At 45.7% G+C, this 19801-nt stretch overlaps 1 protein-coding gene across 14 annotated transcripts in view; it reads right to left on the bottom strand.

Annotated features, from left to right (window-relative positions):
* Positions 1-19801, bottom strand: part of KLHL3 (kelch like family member 3) — a 551388-nt gene that overhangs the window by 390939 nt on the left and 140648 nt on the right. For 2 of the 14 annotated variants that reach the window (XM_036281822.1, XM_036281817.1), the window contains 4 exons: positions 19001-19277; positions 18468-18603; positions 14176-14291; positions 14-31 (listed from right to left, as the gene is read on the bottom strand). The exons of 10 other annotated variants lie outside the window; for them this stretch is intronic. In XM_036281822.1, coding sequence (XP_036137715.1) covers positions 19249-19277 — 29 coding nt within the window. In that variant the 3' untranslated portion in view covers positions 14-31; positions 14176-14291; positions 18468-18603; positions 19001-19248. Of the gene's footprint in view, positions 1-13; positions 32-14175; positions 14292-14825; positions 15647-18467; positions 18604-19000; positions 19278-19801 lie in introns of those variants that run through there. 2 more of the 14 variants (XM_036281818.1, XM_036281819.1) reach the window with 2 other exon arrangements.

The raw sequence follows: 19801 nt of genomic DNA, 5'->3' as shown, positions 1-19801 counted from the left end.
GAGGTGTGGGGTCATCTGACAGAAAACTGAACTATTGAGGAGGATAAATCTATAAGTATTTTATGAATAAGATGCCTTCTGATACAAGATTTTGGTGCAAACAAGTTGTCAAAGTATAAGCAAAAATTTGTGTCCCCCCAAAAAAAGTTTTAAAAACGAGGACATTCTATTCATTCCATCGATTTTTTTCCTGTGACTTAGAGAAAAATACCCTTGCTGAATGTGAGCAGGGCAACAGAGTCTTTGGTAGTTAGAAAGGGAACTTCTTATTTTAAAAAGGCGGTGGGGGGGCTCTTTAAGAAACATCTTTATGCCATGTACTGGGTACTAAGGATACATTCAGACATGGCCCCTATTCTCAAAACAATTAATTTTTCAGGGGAAACAAATCTGTGAATGAGTGAGCACAAAATAGCATAGAATCAGCAAAGAACACGGCCATCAGACTCTGATACACAGGAGTTCACATTCCTGTTCAAATTTCCACCAGCTACCAAGACCTGTGCAAACTGCTAAACCTCTGTGAGCTTCACTCGCCTGAAATGGGGGTAACAATGCCTGCCTCCGGGTTTTCATGAAGGTCACACACTAAGGTAAAACTCTGCACCGCTTCCACCCCTAACGCCTTCTTAATATAGTCCTGGTGTGTGACCCCGGTCCCAGGAGGCACTCATTCTTCCAGCCTCCTGACGCGTCTTTCTAAAGCGTACAGCTGAGACCCTCCCCAGAAATTGCTGTCTACCAAAGAGAGCTGTTTCACCCAAGGTTATATGACCCGTAGGGGTGGTAGGTGAGGCATGCATATAAAATGACCTTTCTATTGACTTATAATTAACATTCCATAAAAACTCACCTTTTAAAGTACATGTCAGTGGTGTTTAATATATTCACAGATGTATAACCATCATCACTATCTAATTCCAGAACATTTCATCACCCCCAAAATACACTCCAGACACCTCGTGCCCCTTAGCAGTCACTCCCTGGTCCCCTCCCCCAACCTCTTGCAACCACTAATCTACTTTATGTCTCTATGGAATTGCCTATAAAAGAATTTCATGTCAGTGAAACCATACATAATGTGGTCTTTTATGTCTGGCTTGTTTCACTTAGCATAATGTCTTCAAGGTTCATTCATGTTGCAGCATGTATCATTACTTCATTTCTTTAAATGATTATTCATTCATCAACTAATGAATATTGAAGTTTCTACTTTTGGCTAGTAGGAATAATGCTGCTATGAACATTCACGTACAAGTTTTTGTGCGGACGTGTTTTCAATTTGGGTCATATGGTAATTCTATGTTTAACTTTTTGAAGAACTAAGACTGTTTTACAAAAAGATTGTACCATTTTACATTCCTTGAGTCGTATATGAGGGTCCCAATGTCTCCCCATCCTGGCCAAAGCTTGTTACTGTCTTTTTGAATATAGCCATGCTAGTGGGTGTGAAGGGGTAGCTCATTGTGGGTTTGACTTGCATTTCTCTGATAACTAATTCTGGGGAGCATTTTTTATGTGCTTATCAGCCATTTGTATTACTTTTTGAAGAACTGCCTATTCAAATCCTTTGCCTATTTTTAAATTGGGTTATTTATCTTTTTATTGTTCCGTTGTAAGAACTAGATGCTAGATCTTTACCAGATACACAATTTGCAAAGATTTTCTCCTATTCTGTGGGTTGTCTTTCACTTTCTTGATGGTTTCACTAGCAAAAAAAGTTTTTAATTTTATTGAAGTTCAATTTATTTTTTTGTCAATGACTGATTTTTTAAAGAGCTTTTATTAATTGTTTTTGTTACAGATGTTTATCCTCCCCCCCCCCATTGACACCCTCCTCCCCATCACGCCCACCCCATACCAGGCTTTGTTAAACATGTCCATCACTTATCTCTTCCCTCCCCCCACCTCCCTGTCTTCTGAGGGTTGTCAGACAGTACCCTACTTCCACGTCTCTGGATCTACCCTATTCCTCAGACTGTTATGTTCATTATATTCCACAAATAACTGAGGTCATGTGATATTTGTCTTTCTCTGCTTGGCTTGTTTCGCTTAGGATAATACTTTCCAGGTCCCTCCATGTCGTCTCAAAGGATAAGAGATCTTTCTTTCTTATAGCTGCATAGTACTCCATTGTGTATATGTATCACTACGTTTTTATCCATTGGTCTACTGATAGACACTTAGGCTGTTTCCAGATCTTAGCTATTGTAAATAGTGCTGCTATAAAAATGGGGGTACATATATTCTTTCTGATTGGTGTTTCAGACTTCTTAGGGTATATTCCTAGAAGTGAGATCACTGGATCAAATGGCAATTCAATTTTTAATTTGTTTTTTTATCATCACCTGAGGACATTTTTTAATTTTTTGTTCAGATAGAGTGGGAGGGAGAGACAGGAACAGAGAGAGAGAGAGAAACATTGACGTAAAAGGGACACGTTGAGTGGCTACCACCCACATGACCAACCAGGGCCAAGGACAAAATGCAATCAAAGTACGCGCCCTTAGGGGGAACTGAACCGGGGTTTCTCTGGACCACAGGCCGACACTCTAACCCGAGCCAAACCAGCCAGGGCTAGAGTCCCCTTTTCTCCACTCCCTCGCCAACACTTATTGTTTGATAATTTATTAATGGCAGCCATTCTGACAGATGTGACGTGATACCTCATGTTGTTTTAATTTGCATCTCTCTGATGATTAGTGATGTTGAGCACTTCTTCATATGTCTCTTGGGCATTTGTATATCCTGTTTGGAGAGGGGTCTATTTAGCTCCTCAGCCCAATTTTTAATTGGGTTTTTTGTCTTCCTTTTGTTCAGTTGTATGAGTACTCTATATATTTTTGAAATTGATCCCTATTCTGATGTATCATTGGCAATGATATTCTCCCATGCAGTGGGTTGCCTTTCCATTTTGATGACTGTATCTTTTGCTGTGCAGAAGCTTTTTAGTTTGATGTAGTCCCATGTGTTCATTTTTTCCTTTGTTCCTCTTGTCTTATGTGATGTATCAGTGAAAATTCTGCTGTGTGTGATGTTCAAAATTGTGTTGCCTACATTTTCTTCTAGGATTTTTATGGATTCATGAATCACATTTAAGTCTTTTATCCATTAGAAGTTATTCTTGTGTATGGTGTAAGTTGATGGTCTAGTTTCATTTTTTTGTATGTAGCAGTCCAATTTTCCCAACACCATTTATTAAAGAGGCTGTCTTTACTCCACTGTATGCTCTTGACACCTTTGTCAAATATTAATTGAACATAATGTCTTGGGTCCATTTCTGGGTTGTCTGTTCTGTTCCACTGGTCTATATGCCTGTTCTTGTGCCAGTACCAGGTTGTTTTGACAACAGTAGCTTTGTAGTATAACCTGATATCGATATTGTGATGCCACCTATTTTGTCCTTCTTTTTCAAAATTGCTGTGGCTATTCGGGGTTTTTTCTGTTGTTGTTCCATATGAACTTTTGAAGTATTTGTTCTAGTTCTGTGAAATATGCTGTTGGTATTTTGATGGGGATTGCATTGAATCTATAGATTGCTTTGGGTAATACGAATATTTTAATGATTTTGCTTATTCCAATCCATGAATAAGGTATATGCTGCCACTTTTTTATATCTTCCTCTATTTCTTTTTTCAATGTCCTGTAGTTTTCTGGAAATAGATCCTTTACTTCTTTGGTTAAGTTTATTCCTAGGTATCTTAATTTTTTTTGCCGCGATAGTAAATGCGATTATTTTTTAGTTTCTCTTTCTGCGACTTTATCATTGGTGTATAAAAATGCTGTTGATTTCTTGACAATAATTTTGCATTCTGCTACTTTGCCAAATGCATTTATTAAGTCTAGTCAATTTTTGATGGAGTCTTTAGGGTTTTCTATGTATAATATCATGTTATCTGCAAATAATGACAGTTTCAATTCGTCCTTTCCAATTTGGATCCCTTTTATTTTTTCTTCATGTCTGATTGCTATGGCTAAGACTTCCAGTACTATGTTAAATAAGAGCAGTGAAAGTAGGTATCCCTATCTTGTTCCTGTTCTTAAGGAAAATGCTTTTAGTTTTTGCCCAGTGAGTATGATGTTGGCTGTAGGTCTTTCATATATGGCCTTTATTATGATGAGATATGATCCCTCTATACCCACATTGCAGAGCATTTTTATTAGAAATGAGTGCTGGATTTTGTTGAATGTTTTTTCAGTATCTATTGATATGATCATATGGTTTTTATTCTTCATTTTGTTTATGTGGTGTATCACATTTATTGATTTGAGAATATTGTGCCAGCCTTGCATCCCTGGAATGAATCCCATTTGGTCATGGTGAATAATTTTTTTGATGTATTGCTGGACCCAATTTGCTAGTATTTTGTTCAGGATTTTGACATCTACGTTCATGAGGGATATTGGCCTGTAGTTTTCTTTCTTTCTTTTTTTTGTAGTGTCTTTTTTCTGGTTTTGGAATTAGAATTATGCTAGCCTCATAAAATGAGTTTGGAAGTCTTCCTTCTTGAATTTTTTGAAATAGTTTGAGGAGAATGGGTGTTAGTTCTTCTTTGAATTTTCGGTAAAACTCCACCATGAAGCCATCCGGGCCTGGCCTTTTGTTTGCTGGGAGAGTCTTGATTACCTCTTAAATTTCCTTGGTTGTATTGGTCCGTTCAAGTTTTCTATCTCTTCCCATTTCAGTTTTAGGAAACTATGTGTTTCTAGTAATTTGTCCATTTCGCTTAGATTGTCGAATTTGTTGCCATATAATTGTTCATAGTATTTGTTAACAATCCTTTGTGTTTCTGTGGTGTCAGTTGTTACTTCTCCTCTTTCATTTCTGATTTTGTGTATTTGGCTTCCCTCTGTTTCTTGGTGAGTCTAGCTAAAGGACCATCAATCTTGTTTACCGTTTCAAAAAAAATCAGCTCTTTGTTTCATTGATCCTTTGAATTGTGTTTTTGGTCTCCATGTAATGTATTTCTGTTCTGATCTTTACTATTTCCTTCCTTCTACTTGCTCTGAAATTTTCTTTTTGTTTGCTTTCCAGTTCTTTAAGTTGTGAGATTAGATAGTCAATGAGATATTTTTCTTATTTCTTGAGGTAGGCCTGTAGGGCTATGAACTTTCCTCTAAGAACTGCTTTCGCTGTATCCGATAAATTTTGTGTTGTTCATTTTCATTGGTTTCCAGGAAGTTTTTAATTTCTTCCTTGATCCTCGGTAACCCATTCATTGTTCAATAACATGTTATTTAACCTCCATGTGTTCCAATGTCTTTGCATGTTCTTGTTGCAATTGATTTCTACTTTCATGCCATTGTGATCTGAGAAGATGCTTGATATGATTTCAATCTTCTTGAACTTGTAGAGACTTAATTTGTGTACCATCATGTGGTCTATCTTTGAGAATGTCCCATGTGCACTTGAGAAGAATGTGCATTCTCTAGTTTTGGGGTGTAATTCTCTGTAGATATCTATTAAATCCATTTGGTCTAGTGCTTCATTTAGAGTTTTTATTTTCTGCTAATTTTTGCCTAGAGGATCTTTCCAGTGATGTCAGCGGGGTGTTGAAGCCCCCTGCTATGATTTTATTACTGTTGATTTTTCCTTTGAAGTCCTCCAGAAGATTTTTAATATATTTTGGTGCTTCTATATTGAGTGCCTATATGTTTACCAAGGTTATGTCTTCCTGTTGGATAGATGCTTTCAATATTATGTATTGACCTTCTTTGTCTCTAGTTATGGCCTTCATTTTGAAATATACTTTATCAGATATGAGTATTGCTACCCCAGCATTTTTTCCTTTCCTTTGCTTGGAAGATTTTTTTCCATCCCTTCACTTTCAACCGATGTGAGTCTTTTGTTGTGAGGTGTGTCTCTTGTAAGCAACAAATAGATGAGTCATGCTTTCTTATCCAGTCAGCTACTCTGTGTCTTTTTATCGGAGTATTCAATCAATATACATTTAAGGTGATTATTGATAATGTACTTATTTATTTATTGCCATTTTTTGTTTGGTGTGGTTATATTTTTCTTCCTATTTCTTCTACTAATTACAGCAGTCCTTTTAACATTTCTTGCATTGCTGGTTTGGTGCTAATATATTCCCTTAGCGTTTTTTTGTTTGTTTGTTTGTTTGTTTTGTTTTGTTTTTTTGTCTGGGAAGCTCGTTGTTTGACCTTCTATTCTGAATGATAGCCTTGCTGTGTAGAGTAGTCTTGGATTCAGATCCTTGTTTTTCATGACCTTGAATACCTCATGCCATTCTCTTCTGGCCCTTAGTGTTTCTGTTGAGAAGTCAGCTGAGAGCCTTATGGGGGTTCCTTTGTAGGTAATGTGTTGCTTATCTCTTGCTGCCTTTAGGATTCTCTCTTTGTCTTTAATTTTTGGCATTTTAGTTACTATGTGTCTTGGTGTGGGCCTGTTTGGGTTCTTCTTACTTAGGGCTCTCTGTGCTTCTTGAACTTGAATGCCTTCTTCCTGCACCAAATTAGGGAAGTTTTCTGCCACTATTTCTTCAAATATATTCTCTAACCCTCGCTCATTTTCTTCTTTTTCGGGGACTCCTATGATGCAAATGTTATTACGTTTCCAGTTGCCCCACAGTTCTCTTAAGCTGTCTTCTTGTTTTTTAATTGTTTTTTCCTTTTGGTTTTCTGATTGGTTGATTTTTTCTACCCTGTCTTCTAATTCACTGATCTGGTCCTCAGCTTCTTCTACTCTGCTGTTTAGTCCTTCCAGAGTGTTCTTTATTTCTTATGTGTCATTCTTGATTACTTCTTGGTGGTTTTTAATTTCCAATTGGTTGATTTTCAATGTTTCTTTGTCATTACTCATAGTGTTGATGTCCTTACATAAGCTGTTAAGCTTCCTCAAGATCATGGCTCTGAATTCTATCTCTGTCAACTTGCTTAACTGCATTTCATTGATCTCATATTTGGTAGAGGTCTCTTGTTCTTTCATTTGGGATATGTTTTGTTTCACCATTTTGATTATTTCAGTGGGTTTTGGAGCCTGCCAGATTTTCCCTGTGGGTTTTGGTGTTCTGCTGTTTTTGGCTCCCTCTACTGGGTTTGGATGAGCGAGGGAGGACCACTGTCAAGTCTTACTTTTCTGGGTAGATTTGCAAGCCCAGGAATGGTTCAGTTATCCTCTAGCTTTTTGCCTGGATGCTATTAGTAGCAGTTACTTGAAGAGGTTTGGGTTCTCACTTGAATGGAAAACTCCCTCAGGTGTTCAGGGTAAGGGGATTTCCCGAGGATGAGGCAGATTCTGGTTGTTAATGGGCCTCAATTTGCATTTTACTGGCCCACTGGGTGGGGTTGAATCTTTGAGGGAGGGGCCGCCACCTCTCCCCAGAGCCCTGGGAAGGAGTAAGGTGGCCACTCTTCTGCAACTCAGCAAAAGCTCTGAGCACCCTCCAAATCCCGAGTGTCCCCACACAGTTGTAGTCCAGTCCACCCTCCCTCTGCCAGAGCCCAAGGTGAGTGGCTGTGGCTATTTTAACACTCTTCCCCAGCTCTCTGCACTGTAGAGGTACTTGGGAGTTTAACCCCGAGGGTGCTGATCACAGCTAAGACCACTGCTGTCCATGTGCTCCAGCTGCCCTCTCATGCCTCTGCAATCCTACCAGGATCCATTTAGTGTCCCTGGTTATGTGGTCCTCACAAGCTGCTTTTCTGTTGCTTTTTCCAAGGATTTGTCTTTATTTTAGTTGTAATTCCAGTTTGGTTCTCGGAGATGGTCTGTGTAGCTTCCATTCACTTCGCCGCCATTTTGGAATCTCCAATGACTGATTTTTGCAAGAGTTAGTCCCCCTTGTGTCAACTCAGGACAGTACTGAAAAGCCATCCCAGCTCCAGAGCGCCCCAGGTGATTGGCTGAGGCCTCACTACAACTGCATTCTGGTTCAACATCTCCCTCTGCCCCACTCTGCTTCCCTCTCCCCTTCATGGGGAGTATTGCTAAGAGCACTCACCAGTAACATTCTACACAAATAGCTTAGCACTTCAGTGTATCTGGGGCATGGGGGAAGGGGAATCCAACCCAAGGCACTTCCAGTGTTCTTCCAATGACCTCAAGAAAGAGCATTACTCCTCCCCAAAGTTTCAAGTCCTTTGCTGATACGAATCCTGCACACCTCTCCAGCCTCATCCCTGTATATTCCCTTTGTAGTTTATAATCCAGCCATACTGCACTTTCTCAAAAAGGCCATCTCCCTAGCCTCTGGGCCTCTACACTTGCTTTTCTTTCTTCCTTTCTACCCAATATCTCCTACTATCTCTTCCCCCAGCTCACATTCATCACTCATTCAAAGTAGGATCTTAGCTTATCATCACTTCCACCAGGACGCGTTCCCTGACACTTCTGTGTGCATCTACAGGCCCCTTACTTCCCCATGTGTATGGCTATCATACTATATTAAAATTCCTTCATTATTTTGCACAACTTGGCATGAACCCCAAGAGTACAGGGACCCTCTCATTTATACCCTATCTCTAGAGCTGATGCAGAGCCTGACATCCAGAAAGAGCTCAGTAAATATGTGTTGAATGAGCTGATGTGCACTGAATACATGTAAAGTACACGAGCAGCCCAGAGAAGCCAGTGACTAGCTAGGAACTGCCTCGGGAAGGTAAGCGCCTGCACAGGGCTGTGCTGTGTGCAGGGGCCCAGGCAGCAGTGAGAGGGCCCACTGAGGGCACTCTGGATTCTGAAGCCCACGTCGGCACCTCTGTGTGTGTCGTCAGTTCTCTCCCCCACTCCACTCATCTCCACCTGGGCCTCCCTGAGTTCTCCAGGACTAGCCCTCATGCAGTCACACAATCCTGCGTCCAACATTTTCCTAGGTCCAAGAGAAACTATCCACTAGAAGCTGCTAGAAATCAAACTACCCTTTCTGGGACATGCATAAAGCCTCCTCTGGCTTCCTGGAGATGGTTTTATGGCTTTCTTATCAGGGCTCTGCAGAAGTCACAGGCACTAAAACAGACATTCTTTATCTAATCGTTCAAATAGGAGGTCAGGTTACATTAAAATGATGGATCTGTGGCTGAAACATACAAGTGGAATGTCCTCTGTAGCCTTAGCCTTTCCCGTGGGCCCCCTCACCTCAGGTCTGGCCTGCAGCTCAAAGGTGGAGGTCAGGTCCAGAGCCAGAATAGGCCCCAAGGAGGCCATAAGCTCCCTAAGCGTGCAGATTACCCACCCCCCGGCCGCCGCAGTGCCATGCCTGTGCTGCCGGGGCGGGGGCCTGGCCTTAGTCCCACAGTCACACTGCTAGTTGGACAGGGGTCTAAACCCATACTGCCCAACTCAAAGCCTGAGTCCTTACCATTATGCTATGTGGTCAAACCATACTTTCAGACTAGATGGTCCGGTTGCTTCTCCCTCGACCCTCTCCACACTGCCGCACAGCCTCCTCACCCAGGCAGGAAGGTCCAGGCCTCTCCAGCTCAGAAATCTCCCCTCCCGCTCCATAGCCAGGACTGGAGTTAGATCTTCACCGGGTGAGAACAGACCTAGAAGAGCCCTTTAGCAACAGAGTGTGCATGTATCATTTCGTGACCTCCTGCAACTCAGCACAGCGCAGTCACCACTCAGTGGGCCACCATTAAATGTGAGGACGTCCTGAAGGACAGGAGGATAAGGGGGTTGGGAAAATTGCCTCGAAAAGGCCAACGCCAAATCTCATCTGCCTCCACCTCCCAGTTTGCAGCTCAGAACAATTTATGGTGCTGCACACATGGGTCACTCTTGAGATAAAGGTTAAGGTCTTGCAGCTGTCAGGTCTCCTTAATCAACGTGCTGTCCCTAAAGCCTCAAAGACAGGTTCCAAAAGGTCTCTATGGCTTAGGATCTCACTATCCTGCAAGAGGCACGTCCGGCGTCCACCCTTGATGCCAATATAGGAAGAAAGATGGTTGAGTGAGGCTCTGAGAAGCCTTCCCTGCCCAGCCCTGTCCCGGGGAGCCCACTCTGTGTCCCTTGGGCAGATGCCAAGGAGCAGCATGAGCCCTCAAGGACAAGGAGCCCTACATATAGTCAGTGTCCAGCCAAAATAACTGCAGGGGCATATGCTGGACAATAGACCAAGAGGATGTGAACTTTGGATCCAAGAAGGTAAGTCCAAGCTGACTGGTATAGAGGAATCATGTGGCACCCGGCATCATGTGGCTCATAGCTGTGACCGGCCAGCATCACTGGCTGCCAACCCAAAGTCCTTTGCCCCTTCTCCCTCCCAGGCAAACTCCTTCTGGAGCAGCAACAGACCCAGTAAAAAGTATTCACTTCCCCCAACTCCCTTGCAGCTTGGGATGCTGTGAGATATGTAAGTGGTATTCTACTAGGACTTCTGGAAGGGTTTTACTCTCCTGATACAGGCCCTGCCTCTTCTGCCTTCCTCTCCCTTCTTTTTCATGCCTTTTTGCAGATGTGAAAACAGCTGGGGAGCATCTATCTTGCAACATGCTAAGGATGCAAGAACAGAGACACAGGAGGACCTGGGATCCCAAGGACATCATGGAAATGCTTTGCCAGCCCTGGAATGTCTACCTCTGGACTTGTGCTTACCCGGGCAAAATAACCCACTCTTTGGTTAAGCCACTATTGTCTTTTTGCTGTCATAAGAAGCCAAACAATGCCCTGGCCGGTTTGGCTCAGCAGTTGGAGCATCGGCCTGCGGACCAGAGAGTCCTGGGTTTGGTTCCCACTAGGGGCATGTACCAAAAAAAAAGAAGCCAAACAATCCTGGGAGACAGAGTCCAAGCTCTTCTGACTCTGGGCATCTGAGTGAGCTGCCCGACCTGTTTCTGTCTCAGCTTCCCACCCGTGTGAAGGGATGGTGAGGAATTCTCGCTGCCACCATGTCACCCCTCGTGCAGGCTCCGTGCACAGTGCTCTGCGAGTGCCATCCACTGCACTGGGAACGTGGCCACCCAACCTAACAGGCAGAAGCACACCGCACGGAACGACAGCTGCCTTGGCCACCTCGCTGGGCTGTACTTGGGAATCCAATGAGACGTCTGAGGAAGAGGCACACGGGTGCCCCCCGAAGCCCACACTCCCTGGACTCAGGGGACTGAAGTCAGGACGATGCCCTGCGCCTGCAGCAGAAAGCACACTCATGAGGCACGTCCTCGTCTCCGCCAGAGGGACCTGTTCTCCGCCACCTCAAGCAATGACCCTGGTGCCTTTCTCTGGTCTCTGCCTCTGTGTTTCTGCACGAGTGGATCTCTTCCCTGGCTGTGTGTGTGCATGTGTGCCATGTGTGTATATGTATGTCTTTCTCATGATGTTTGATTCCCTCTGTTTCTCTCTGTGTCTCAGTCTCTTTATCTTGGTCTCTTTCTCTCTTAGTGTGAAGCTCACATCCTTGTCCCCAGGTCTCTGAGTTTGTCCTCTCTCTCTGGGTGGGTGTTTCACCCCACCCACACCCACCCCAGCCCCACGTACTGTGCCTGCTGTTTACCAACTGTGTCCCTTACAAAACTCTAAGCTCCACGTCCACAGGGACCATCTGCTTTGTTGGCAGTGACATCTCAAGTCCCTAGCACAGTGTACAGTGTAGATGCAGAATGTACTCCTGTTGAATGAATAACTGTTTGTTGAACACACTGTGAAGGGAAAATGAACGCTCTCCAACACTGGGGAAGACAACAGCGTCTCTCTTAGAGGCCACTGGGAACTGAGAATGGAAAGGAAAGGAAAAAGATCTAAAGTCAATTTTTCCAGTCCTCTCAGAGCATGCAATTAGAGGATTTGTCAAGTCATCAATATCGTGCATATTTACTGGCAGGGCCCAGTGGCCTAAGAGCTTAAAAACATGTGACATAGTTGTCAAAAACTACTTCACAGAAGATGTGGGTTCAGAGCCCAGTTCCCACTGTTACTTGGCTTCTCTGAGCCTCATCTTCTGTCCAGCCAAGTGGGAGCAAAAATAGGACCTCGCAAGTTGAGTAGATGCTCATAGAGACACAAGCGTCTCGGTTATAGATGAGGAATGAGTCCCAGAGAAGGAGAGTGGAGCCCGACAGGTCACACAGCTGAGAGCAAGGCTTCCTTCCGCCCTAGGCGATGGACGACTGGACATCTGGGGCCTCTAGCCATTCGGAGCTTGGAGCAGACTCCAAAGCCGGAGTGACCACAGGACAGTAGTTTAAGAGAGGCGAGGCCGGCCATGCCAGGACCACCCCTCCTCTCTGTTCTCCCCCGGGAGGTGTGGCTCTCAGGTCTGCAGGCGCTGCCTTGCCCCGGCCCCAGAGCACCCTCAGGTGCAGCAGGCAGACAGGGGCCCAAGAGCCTCCACTGGGCCATGGGGAACCTGCCTCTGCGGGCACTAAGAGGCCTCTTAGACACCGCCATGAGCACAGCCAGCTGTCTTTCTACAGCCCCCAGTACCCCATCTGCAAACACAGGGGCCAGATTACATGATGTCTATAGTCCCAGCAAGGTGCCCCTTCCCATGGGCCCTGACGTGGAACATTATGGCAAAAGCTGCCTGGGCAGAAAAGGGTGGCCAGTGGGGAACCCAGTCTGCTCAGTGAAAATCACAGGAGACGGACAGAAACAAAAGGTCTTATATTAAAGTAAACTAGTGAGTTAGGGTCAAAAGACCCTATTTGTAAACTGTAGAAAAATAAGTTGGTAGAAAAACTACCAAATATGATTTCACTCGGGAACTTCTCCTGGCCAACAGGGTCAAGGGGAGGAAGGTGAGCTGAGAGCATGGCCGGGCCCTCTGGGGGCGGGCAGGCCCGGACTGCTGGGCCAGGGCAGGCTCTGCCTCACTGCTCGCCCGAGGGCCAGATACAGGCAGGGTCCTCACTCCAGGATGCACCCCTAACCTCAGCCCCCTGGGATGGGAGGGTGACACTCAGCCAACAGCCTCAACAGCAGGACGGTTCTGCATCTCTTCTCAAGGCTCCATGTGACCTTGGGCCGGTTTGTTAACCCTGTGATCCTATGACCTGGGCATCATCTGTCTCAATGCGGTACTGTGGGGATCAGCCGGAATCAAAGTGTTCAGCACAGGACCTGGCACACAGTAGATGTGCAATAAATACCGGCTACTATGCTCATTCAAACAACTGCAGCCTGAGCCCTCTTCTCAGGCTGATTCCCAATCCAACTGTAGGTCAAATGAGCTAGTAGTTTCCATCTGGGTCTGCAACATGGCTCACTGATGACCCTCGCTGAGATCCATGGATGCATCTCTCTGGCCCTCTCAAGTCCCTGGGGGACACAAATTCCTACCTGCCTGCCACCTGTGGACTGTGATGGCTCAGTGTCCGGAAAAGCCTGTGTCCTGCAGATGCAAAGGGCAAGCGGCACCAGGCCTCCCACTCTCCATTCACTGCACAGGGCGAAGGACCAGAGGCTACGGCAGGAGGCCAGCTCCGGGGTCAGGGAGGAAGTGGAGGAGGTGGAGGCATCAGCACCCGATCCCTCCACACCTGCTTTTCTGCCGTCTCCTGCAAGTATTTCCCAAGTGGCCAAGTGCTAGGCACCAAGGGTGCAGAGGAAGTCAAGCAGGCCATGCACTCCTGGAGCTCAAAATGTACTTTTCCAAACGTGGGAGGGATCTGGCCCAGAAGGTCTCTCCAGCTTAAAGCTGAGCCTGACCTCTATGCAGTCCCTTTGTCACCTGGAATAGGGCAGAGCCCCTGACACCCTGAAGGGGACTAGAACTGTCCAGTGTGTTCATCAGAATGGGAGCCCAGGACCCTGGGCAGGCAGATTTGAGAAGTTGCAGCTGAGCCAAGCTCCTTTATCAAAGGCTCACCTCCCTCACGGTGAGGCCCAGCTCAGCTGGCCAGTTACTCCCCAGACCTGACTCCCGGCCACCACAGGTGGTTGAGAGGAGTCCAGAAGGGGGCGAGGCAGGGCAGCCACGGGAAACATCCCCCCTCCAGAGGGGCAGTGCCACCTCCCTCAGAGGCTGTGGATTAAAGGCTGAGTTATAAAGCATTTAGCAGAGTGTCTGGCACACAATAAGCACACAACAGTGGCTGCGCTACTGCCACCACAGTGACACAGACGTTTGCCAGCAATGGAAGATGGGGACATTTTTGGTCCAACTGGCCTGGAAACTTGGGCCTCAGTGTTTTTCCCGAACCCTGCGCGCACTTCCCTGGGGCCCTCAGGGCCTTCCTCTCCCTGGTGCTTCTCAGCACGCCCTTCCCCCTCACCTCCTCAAGGCTGAGTGACAGAGGGTTAAGGACACAGACTCTGGAGTGGCTCCATCCTTTGCAGCCATTGCTGCCTTAGGCAAGCTGAGTAATCTCTCCGCATTTCATGTCTTCATCTGTAGAAAGACAATAGTAACTCAGAAGACTGTGATGAGGACTAAATGCACTGATAATAAGTAAGGCACTTGGAAAAGCGCCTGGCACGTAATAAGTACTCAATGAAGGTTAGCTATTGTTATTACTTCATATATGTTGGTATCTTATAAACCAACATAGTTAATGGTTGTATATATTTAATAAGATATAACTAATATTTATATATTCAATAATAAGACATAAAGAAATACTTATAAAATCACTAGGTATAATAGCAAACTTTTAAAAATCAATGTTTATTTACAGCGGAATCTGTCTCCTCCTCCCAGGGCCTGAGACCAACACACCCGTCTCACACCACCAAACGCCTACTGGAGGGACGGGCCTTGCTGGTCTCATAAAGAAGGTCTTTGGGGTCTGGCACTATTCTTAGGCCAGTGAACAGATTCCAAAAAAACCCAGACCCTATCCAGGAGATCTTAAAGAGAAAAAAAATTTTAAATCTGAAGGCATGTAGGAGTAAGTCTGTCCTTTTCACATCTGAGATACAGTGTAGAGGCTGGACTACAGAAATCAAATACCGAGAAAGGTTCTCACAGTTCAGCTTTTATTAAAATTAAAGTAACAAAGCATGGGAAACTAGAACATGATTCCTATTAAAATAACACATTTGAGGAACTGTTTCTTCAGCTACCACCGTGACTGATCAAGCATGTGACAAGTGTCCTTTTATAAGATGTACAGTCCCTAATGTCCCAGCAGAAAACAGCAGATCAAGGACCTTACCTATGCGACGTGTTACGTGGTGTCAGTGGTCAAGTCGGCCTGCCTATGGGCAACCACACAGACAGCACACCCACACAGACATACACATTCAGTGCCTTGAGTTTTCTTTCAAAGAAAGTATTTTACACATCACATACAAATTAACCAAATCCAACAAGGGTCCTTTATTGCCACTGAGAAAGGGAGGAAATAATCTGAAATTTCATAATCAAAGGCAAGAACATAGCACGAGAGCAATTTGTTTCTCCAACACCACAGCCCCTGCGTTCCTGCCATGGCCGATGCCGCGTCGCTGAGCCGCGACAGGCTGCACAGGGCTGCACAGCTGTGCACATCGCCCCGAGGACGCCTCTTCCCTCCCAAGCTGGAAGTGCTGCCAGTTCCCAGCTTGGTCAGCGGGTGCACAGCACCGCTGAACGGGAGGGGCTTAGGACTCTGCATAGTGCAAACACTTAAAAAATACCTTCCAACCTCCTTGCTTCTTCAGGCAAACACTTAAAAACTCCAGCTAGCTGGAGAATGAGTTTGTCCAACCGCCCAACTTGATCCAAGGTGCAAATGGGGAGCATGGAGGCAATTCAAATGGCACCTGTCCCAATAATAATAAAAACAAGGTTTTTTAAAATGAAGCTCATGGTAGGTAATACACAAAAGAGAGCCTGGAGTGTAGGCACAGCTCAGAAGAACATGTAATTTTTAAGTGTAGTGTGAGCATCTATGAAGCTCATGCTTGACACATTCTGAACGGGGATCACAAGAGTGACCCTCTTTTCAAGTCCACAGGCAAGAGGCTTCCACAAGGGACACCCCCTGGCAGCACAGGACTCAAGCTCCTGGAAGCCTCAGAAGAAGGAGGAGACAGAAGAGAATGAGGATGGTCTCCTGCAGAGGACACTCCTGGGAGCAGGTGCTGGAGGGCAGCCTTCTCTGGGGCTTCTCCACGCCACAGCAGGCCAGGCTCAGCGCCCGGCCAGGAGGGCGCCTCGCCGCTGCAGAAAGCAGCCTCCGAAAGCGCAGACACAGACGGGGAAGTGCTGAGTCCGGCTTCACAGTCCCTCAGTGTTTCAAGAAACACCAGTGATTGTGTTTTCTCTCTGGAGCTACTGAAAAACCAGTTTTGGGAGCATGAGACATAAAGGGAAGGTAGCTACAGGCGTAGACTCTGCTTGAGAGTGAATGACGTATAGAACGTAACATCTCATTATCACGGACAATAAAAATCAATTCAAATATCCTGAAAAATTATCTTATAAAAATATCTACATTAAAATTATAGCCTGAAAGCTATAGCTTCGATTTTATAAAAAGGTAATCTGTGAAAGGATCTGGCTCAGGAAGATATAAACATTACACAACAGATGTCAAAAGTAAGACAGTTCAAAGAGCCTCTTAGGGGATGTTGCAACTGGTTTGTCATGAAATAAAATTAAGTATTCTTATTGCATAGCAGAAAATGAGGTCACTTCATTTGCATAATACCACAACTTTTAGATGGACAGATGCCACTGGGTACTTATGAGAAAGAACTTTGGAATTCGGAGCCTTACTCCTATGTAGTCTAAATCAGTATCCAAGTAGCGTCTAAGTGCTTCTAATCTTGGGCTGCAATTCCATTACATCACTGAGACCTGTGATCAGATGTCAGACACACTGCTGGCAAAGCTGCATTCACAGGTAGTTGTGGCCACCTGAATGGGGGCTGGGGTGGGAGTTCATCTACCACATGGCCAGCATAGACTTGAAAATAAATCTGCTGTGTCCACGGTGGAGAGAAAATAGTACCTGGTAATAAAGAGACATCCAGTTTTTTATGGCATCTGTGGGCAGTTAGAGCAGTTTGGTTTTTTGGTGATGACATACCAGTGTTCTAGTCCCCATGAGCAAGGACACATGAGGGTAAAAATGAACATGGCCTCAGCAACACTACCAGTAGAATCAGTGCTTCCTTGGAAGGGAGACGTGAGGTGGAATCAATAGCTAAAATCCCAAAGCAGAAGACATGGCTGGCTAGTTTTCAGGGGCAGGAGGACCCTTCTAGGAAGATGACACACAGACAGCAGCCTCCCACACAGGAGTGAAAGTCCAGCTCCTGCATGTCGGAGGGGGTGGAGACCTCATCTTTCATCTGAAATCAGAAGCTGAGTGAACAGCACACATCACACCCCAACCTCACGCTCATCCTCAGCACACACACACAGTCCCAAACCTCCCTCAGAAAGGGAGAAGAACATTTGGAACAAAAAGTTCATTCCATCAGCTTCCAACCAGTGCCAGGCAGAGCCCCGAAACCAGTCATCTCCAGTGCTAGACAAGAGCAGAGCACCCAGTTAAAAGCGGGCCTTGATTCCTTTGGAGACATTTCTTCCGGTCACCAAAGCTGGATATTTTAGCCTCTTCCCAAGGCTACTAGAAGTTCTGGGCGCCTTGTTCCTCTCCAAATGTCTCATTGAAATAACATCTGCTCGATGGGAGAAGTTTCATCTTCAAGGGAGTTCAGTGTTCAGTGCACAGTAAATATACTGTAAATACACACAGTGGCAAACTGGCTGGGGAAGATCCTGGATCTCTAACGGAGGGTGAGGGGAGGGGAATGCCAGTCTCCTGCGCTAATCTGCCTGGAAGGAGTCCACAGGTGTCAGAGTCCAATATCAGGCTCATCAAGCCCCTTGGCTCCTTCAGGCAGACCTTGACATCATGGAGGGTTAAGTCTCAGCTCCCAAGGTGTAAGACTGTTCTCCAGACACAAGACCTCCACTCCTTATGCCAGAAATTTCCACATAAGCAACGTGCTAGTTTAGGAACAGCACAGATTTAAGGTTCTTTTTTTTTCTTTAATGCAATTCATTCTGTGTACCTTCAAATACCCTCCTCCCTCCAGATTCTTGAAGTTCTGTCTTTAATAATTGTTACCTGTGAGTTAGCAAAATTGTCATTATCTCCTCTCTTAAAATGCAAGTACCCCTGAGAGAGAACACATCCAGGGCCTACCACCATCTCCTTCCCCACAGGGGAAGCAAGAAGAAGGAGTTAGAGAGAGGGTACAGGCCCTGGAATAGAGGGAGAGCACGAGAAAAGGACGTGACCATCATCACAAAGTGCCAAGGACCAGCCCCAGTTGGTACACTCCTTTGAAGGTGTCCATGTCCATATGAATCACATAGGACCCCATCCAATGCAGGGACAAACCTATCTTTGGCTTTGGAGGTAGGGTGACCTTCTACTTATCCTCCAAATCAGTACATTTTTGAGGGTAAATAAGATGTTGTGATTAATTACTCCTGGATAATAAATATAATGGGAACTTTCATATCCTGGAAAAATCCAAAAGTAGGATTCTCTCCAAGACCATTGCAGGCAAGGACTGAAGCCTTTCCACTTTGGCTTTATTTGTTTTTGTTTTTCATGTATACCTGTTTCCTAGTGTGTTACTCGGGGCTTCTCTGAAGAGCCAGTTTTCCCAACTGAAGAGACACAAAATCTCCCAAACGTAGAATTCATGACATCAGAGACCAGTGGTCTGAAGACTGAGCAGTCCTCGGGGGCTTCCTGGAGGAGAGACCGAGGAAGAGCAGCTGGCTGAGGGCCAGGGAACCCAGCGGTTCCTAGTCTGGCACACAGAGGAGGCCGTGCAGCTTGGAGAGCGCCCAGCTCTTCGCCGCCAGTAGTCACGGCCAGTGCTTCTCTGGCCAGGCCTTTCTGGACATCCCTGTCCAACTGGGCCTCCAGCAGACAGCAGCTGAAGTAGTCTCAGCGCCCACAGGACAAATCCAGAAGTAATCAAATCTGTGATTTGATTTTTAGTGTAGTGGAAGGATCAGTAGTACAGAAATCCAGTAGACTGTCACAACCTACCCCCAACTTAGTGGGACACCATGTTCTACACACACATATACACAACCCCCCTCCCCCCCCACACACACACATTGTTCTTGTAGAAACATACAAAAAGCCCAAAGGTGCCACAAAGCTATCAGGAACCCACTGCTCGGGACAGAGGCCAAAACCCCTCAGGGGTGCAGGAGGTGGGTCCCCAGTCTTCACTCCGGACTCTTCTCTGCCAAGTCGGAGGAGGGCGGCTCGCGCTCTGCCGCAGACTCTCCCAGAAAGTGGGGTCCAGTCCTGGTGATCCCTCTGTTCTGAGTTCCAGGCAGCACCCCTCCCTTCCCCACCTCCTGGCAGTGGGAGTTGAGGTCACAAGGGCTTGTGAATCACAGCAACACCTAAGATGAAAGGGGGAGAAAGTTATCATCGTAGCCTCTCCAAAGTTATTCAGAGTCCCAAGGGGTCCATGAATGCAAGACATCCTAAGCCACAGCAAGGGAAACGGACAGTTTGTACCCACGTGTTGCCGCCTGTGGACTCCGCCCCCCAGAGGGTCGCCCACCCTAAAAGCCAGGTCTCCACAAGGTAGCGGAGCCCACCAGCACAGGCCCTCGACACTGCAGGTTAGGGTCTCACCCACACACAGATGCATCTCTGTCAACAATGCCCCTTCCCAGCACTCAGCTTAACAGCGCTCAGCACCCTCACTGGAAACCAGAGCAGCTCACAGCTCCACGTCTGTATCACTTTAAGAGAAGTGATGAGCGATTCATGTCTACTTTGAGAAGATACTGGAATGAACTAGAAAGAACAGACTGACTTCATGGAAGACAAACTCAGTTGCAATTGTACTTCTGCCACCGGTCAAGCTGCACTGTAGCCTCTTTACCTCTTTAGACTCAGTTCTAACATTCAGTGTCAT

The sequence above is a fragment of the Molossus molossus genome, unplaced genomic scaffold, assembly GCF_014108415.1.
Source record: "Molossus molossus isolate mMolMol1 unplaced genomic scaffold, mMolMol1.p scaffold_m16_p_4, whole genome shotgun sequence".
In the NCBI taxonomy this organism is placed as follows: Eukaryota; Metazoa; Chordata; class Mammalia; order Chiroptera; family Molossidae; genus Molossus; species Molossus molossus.
Note: the sequence above shows the minus strand (reverse complement) of the source record. Positions and strands in the feature narration are given on the sequence as shown.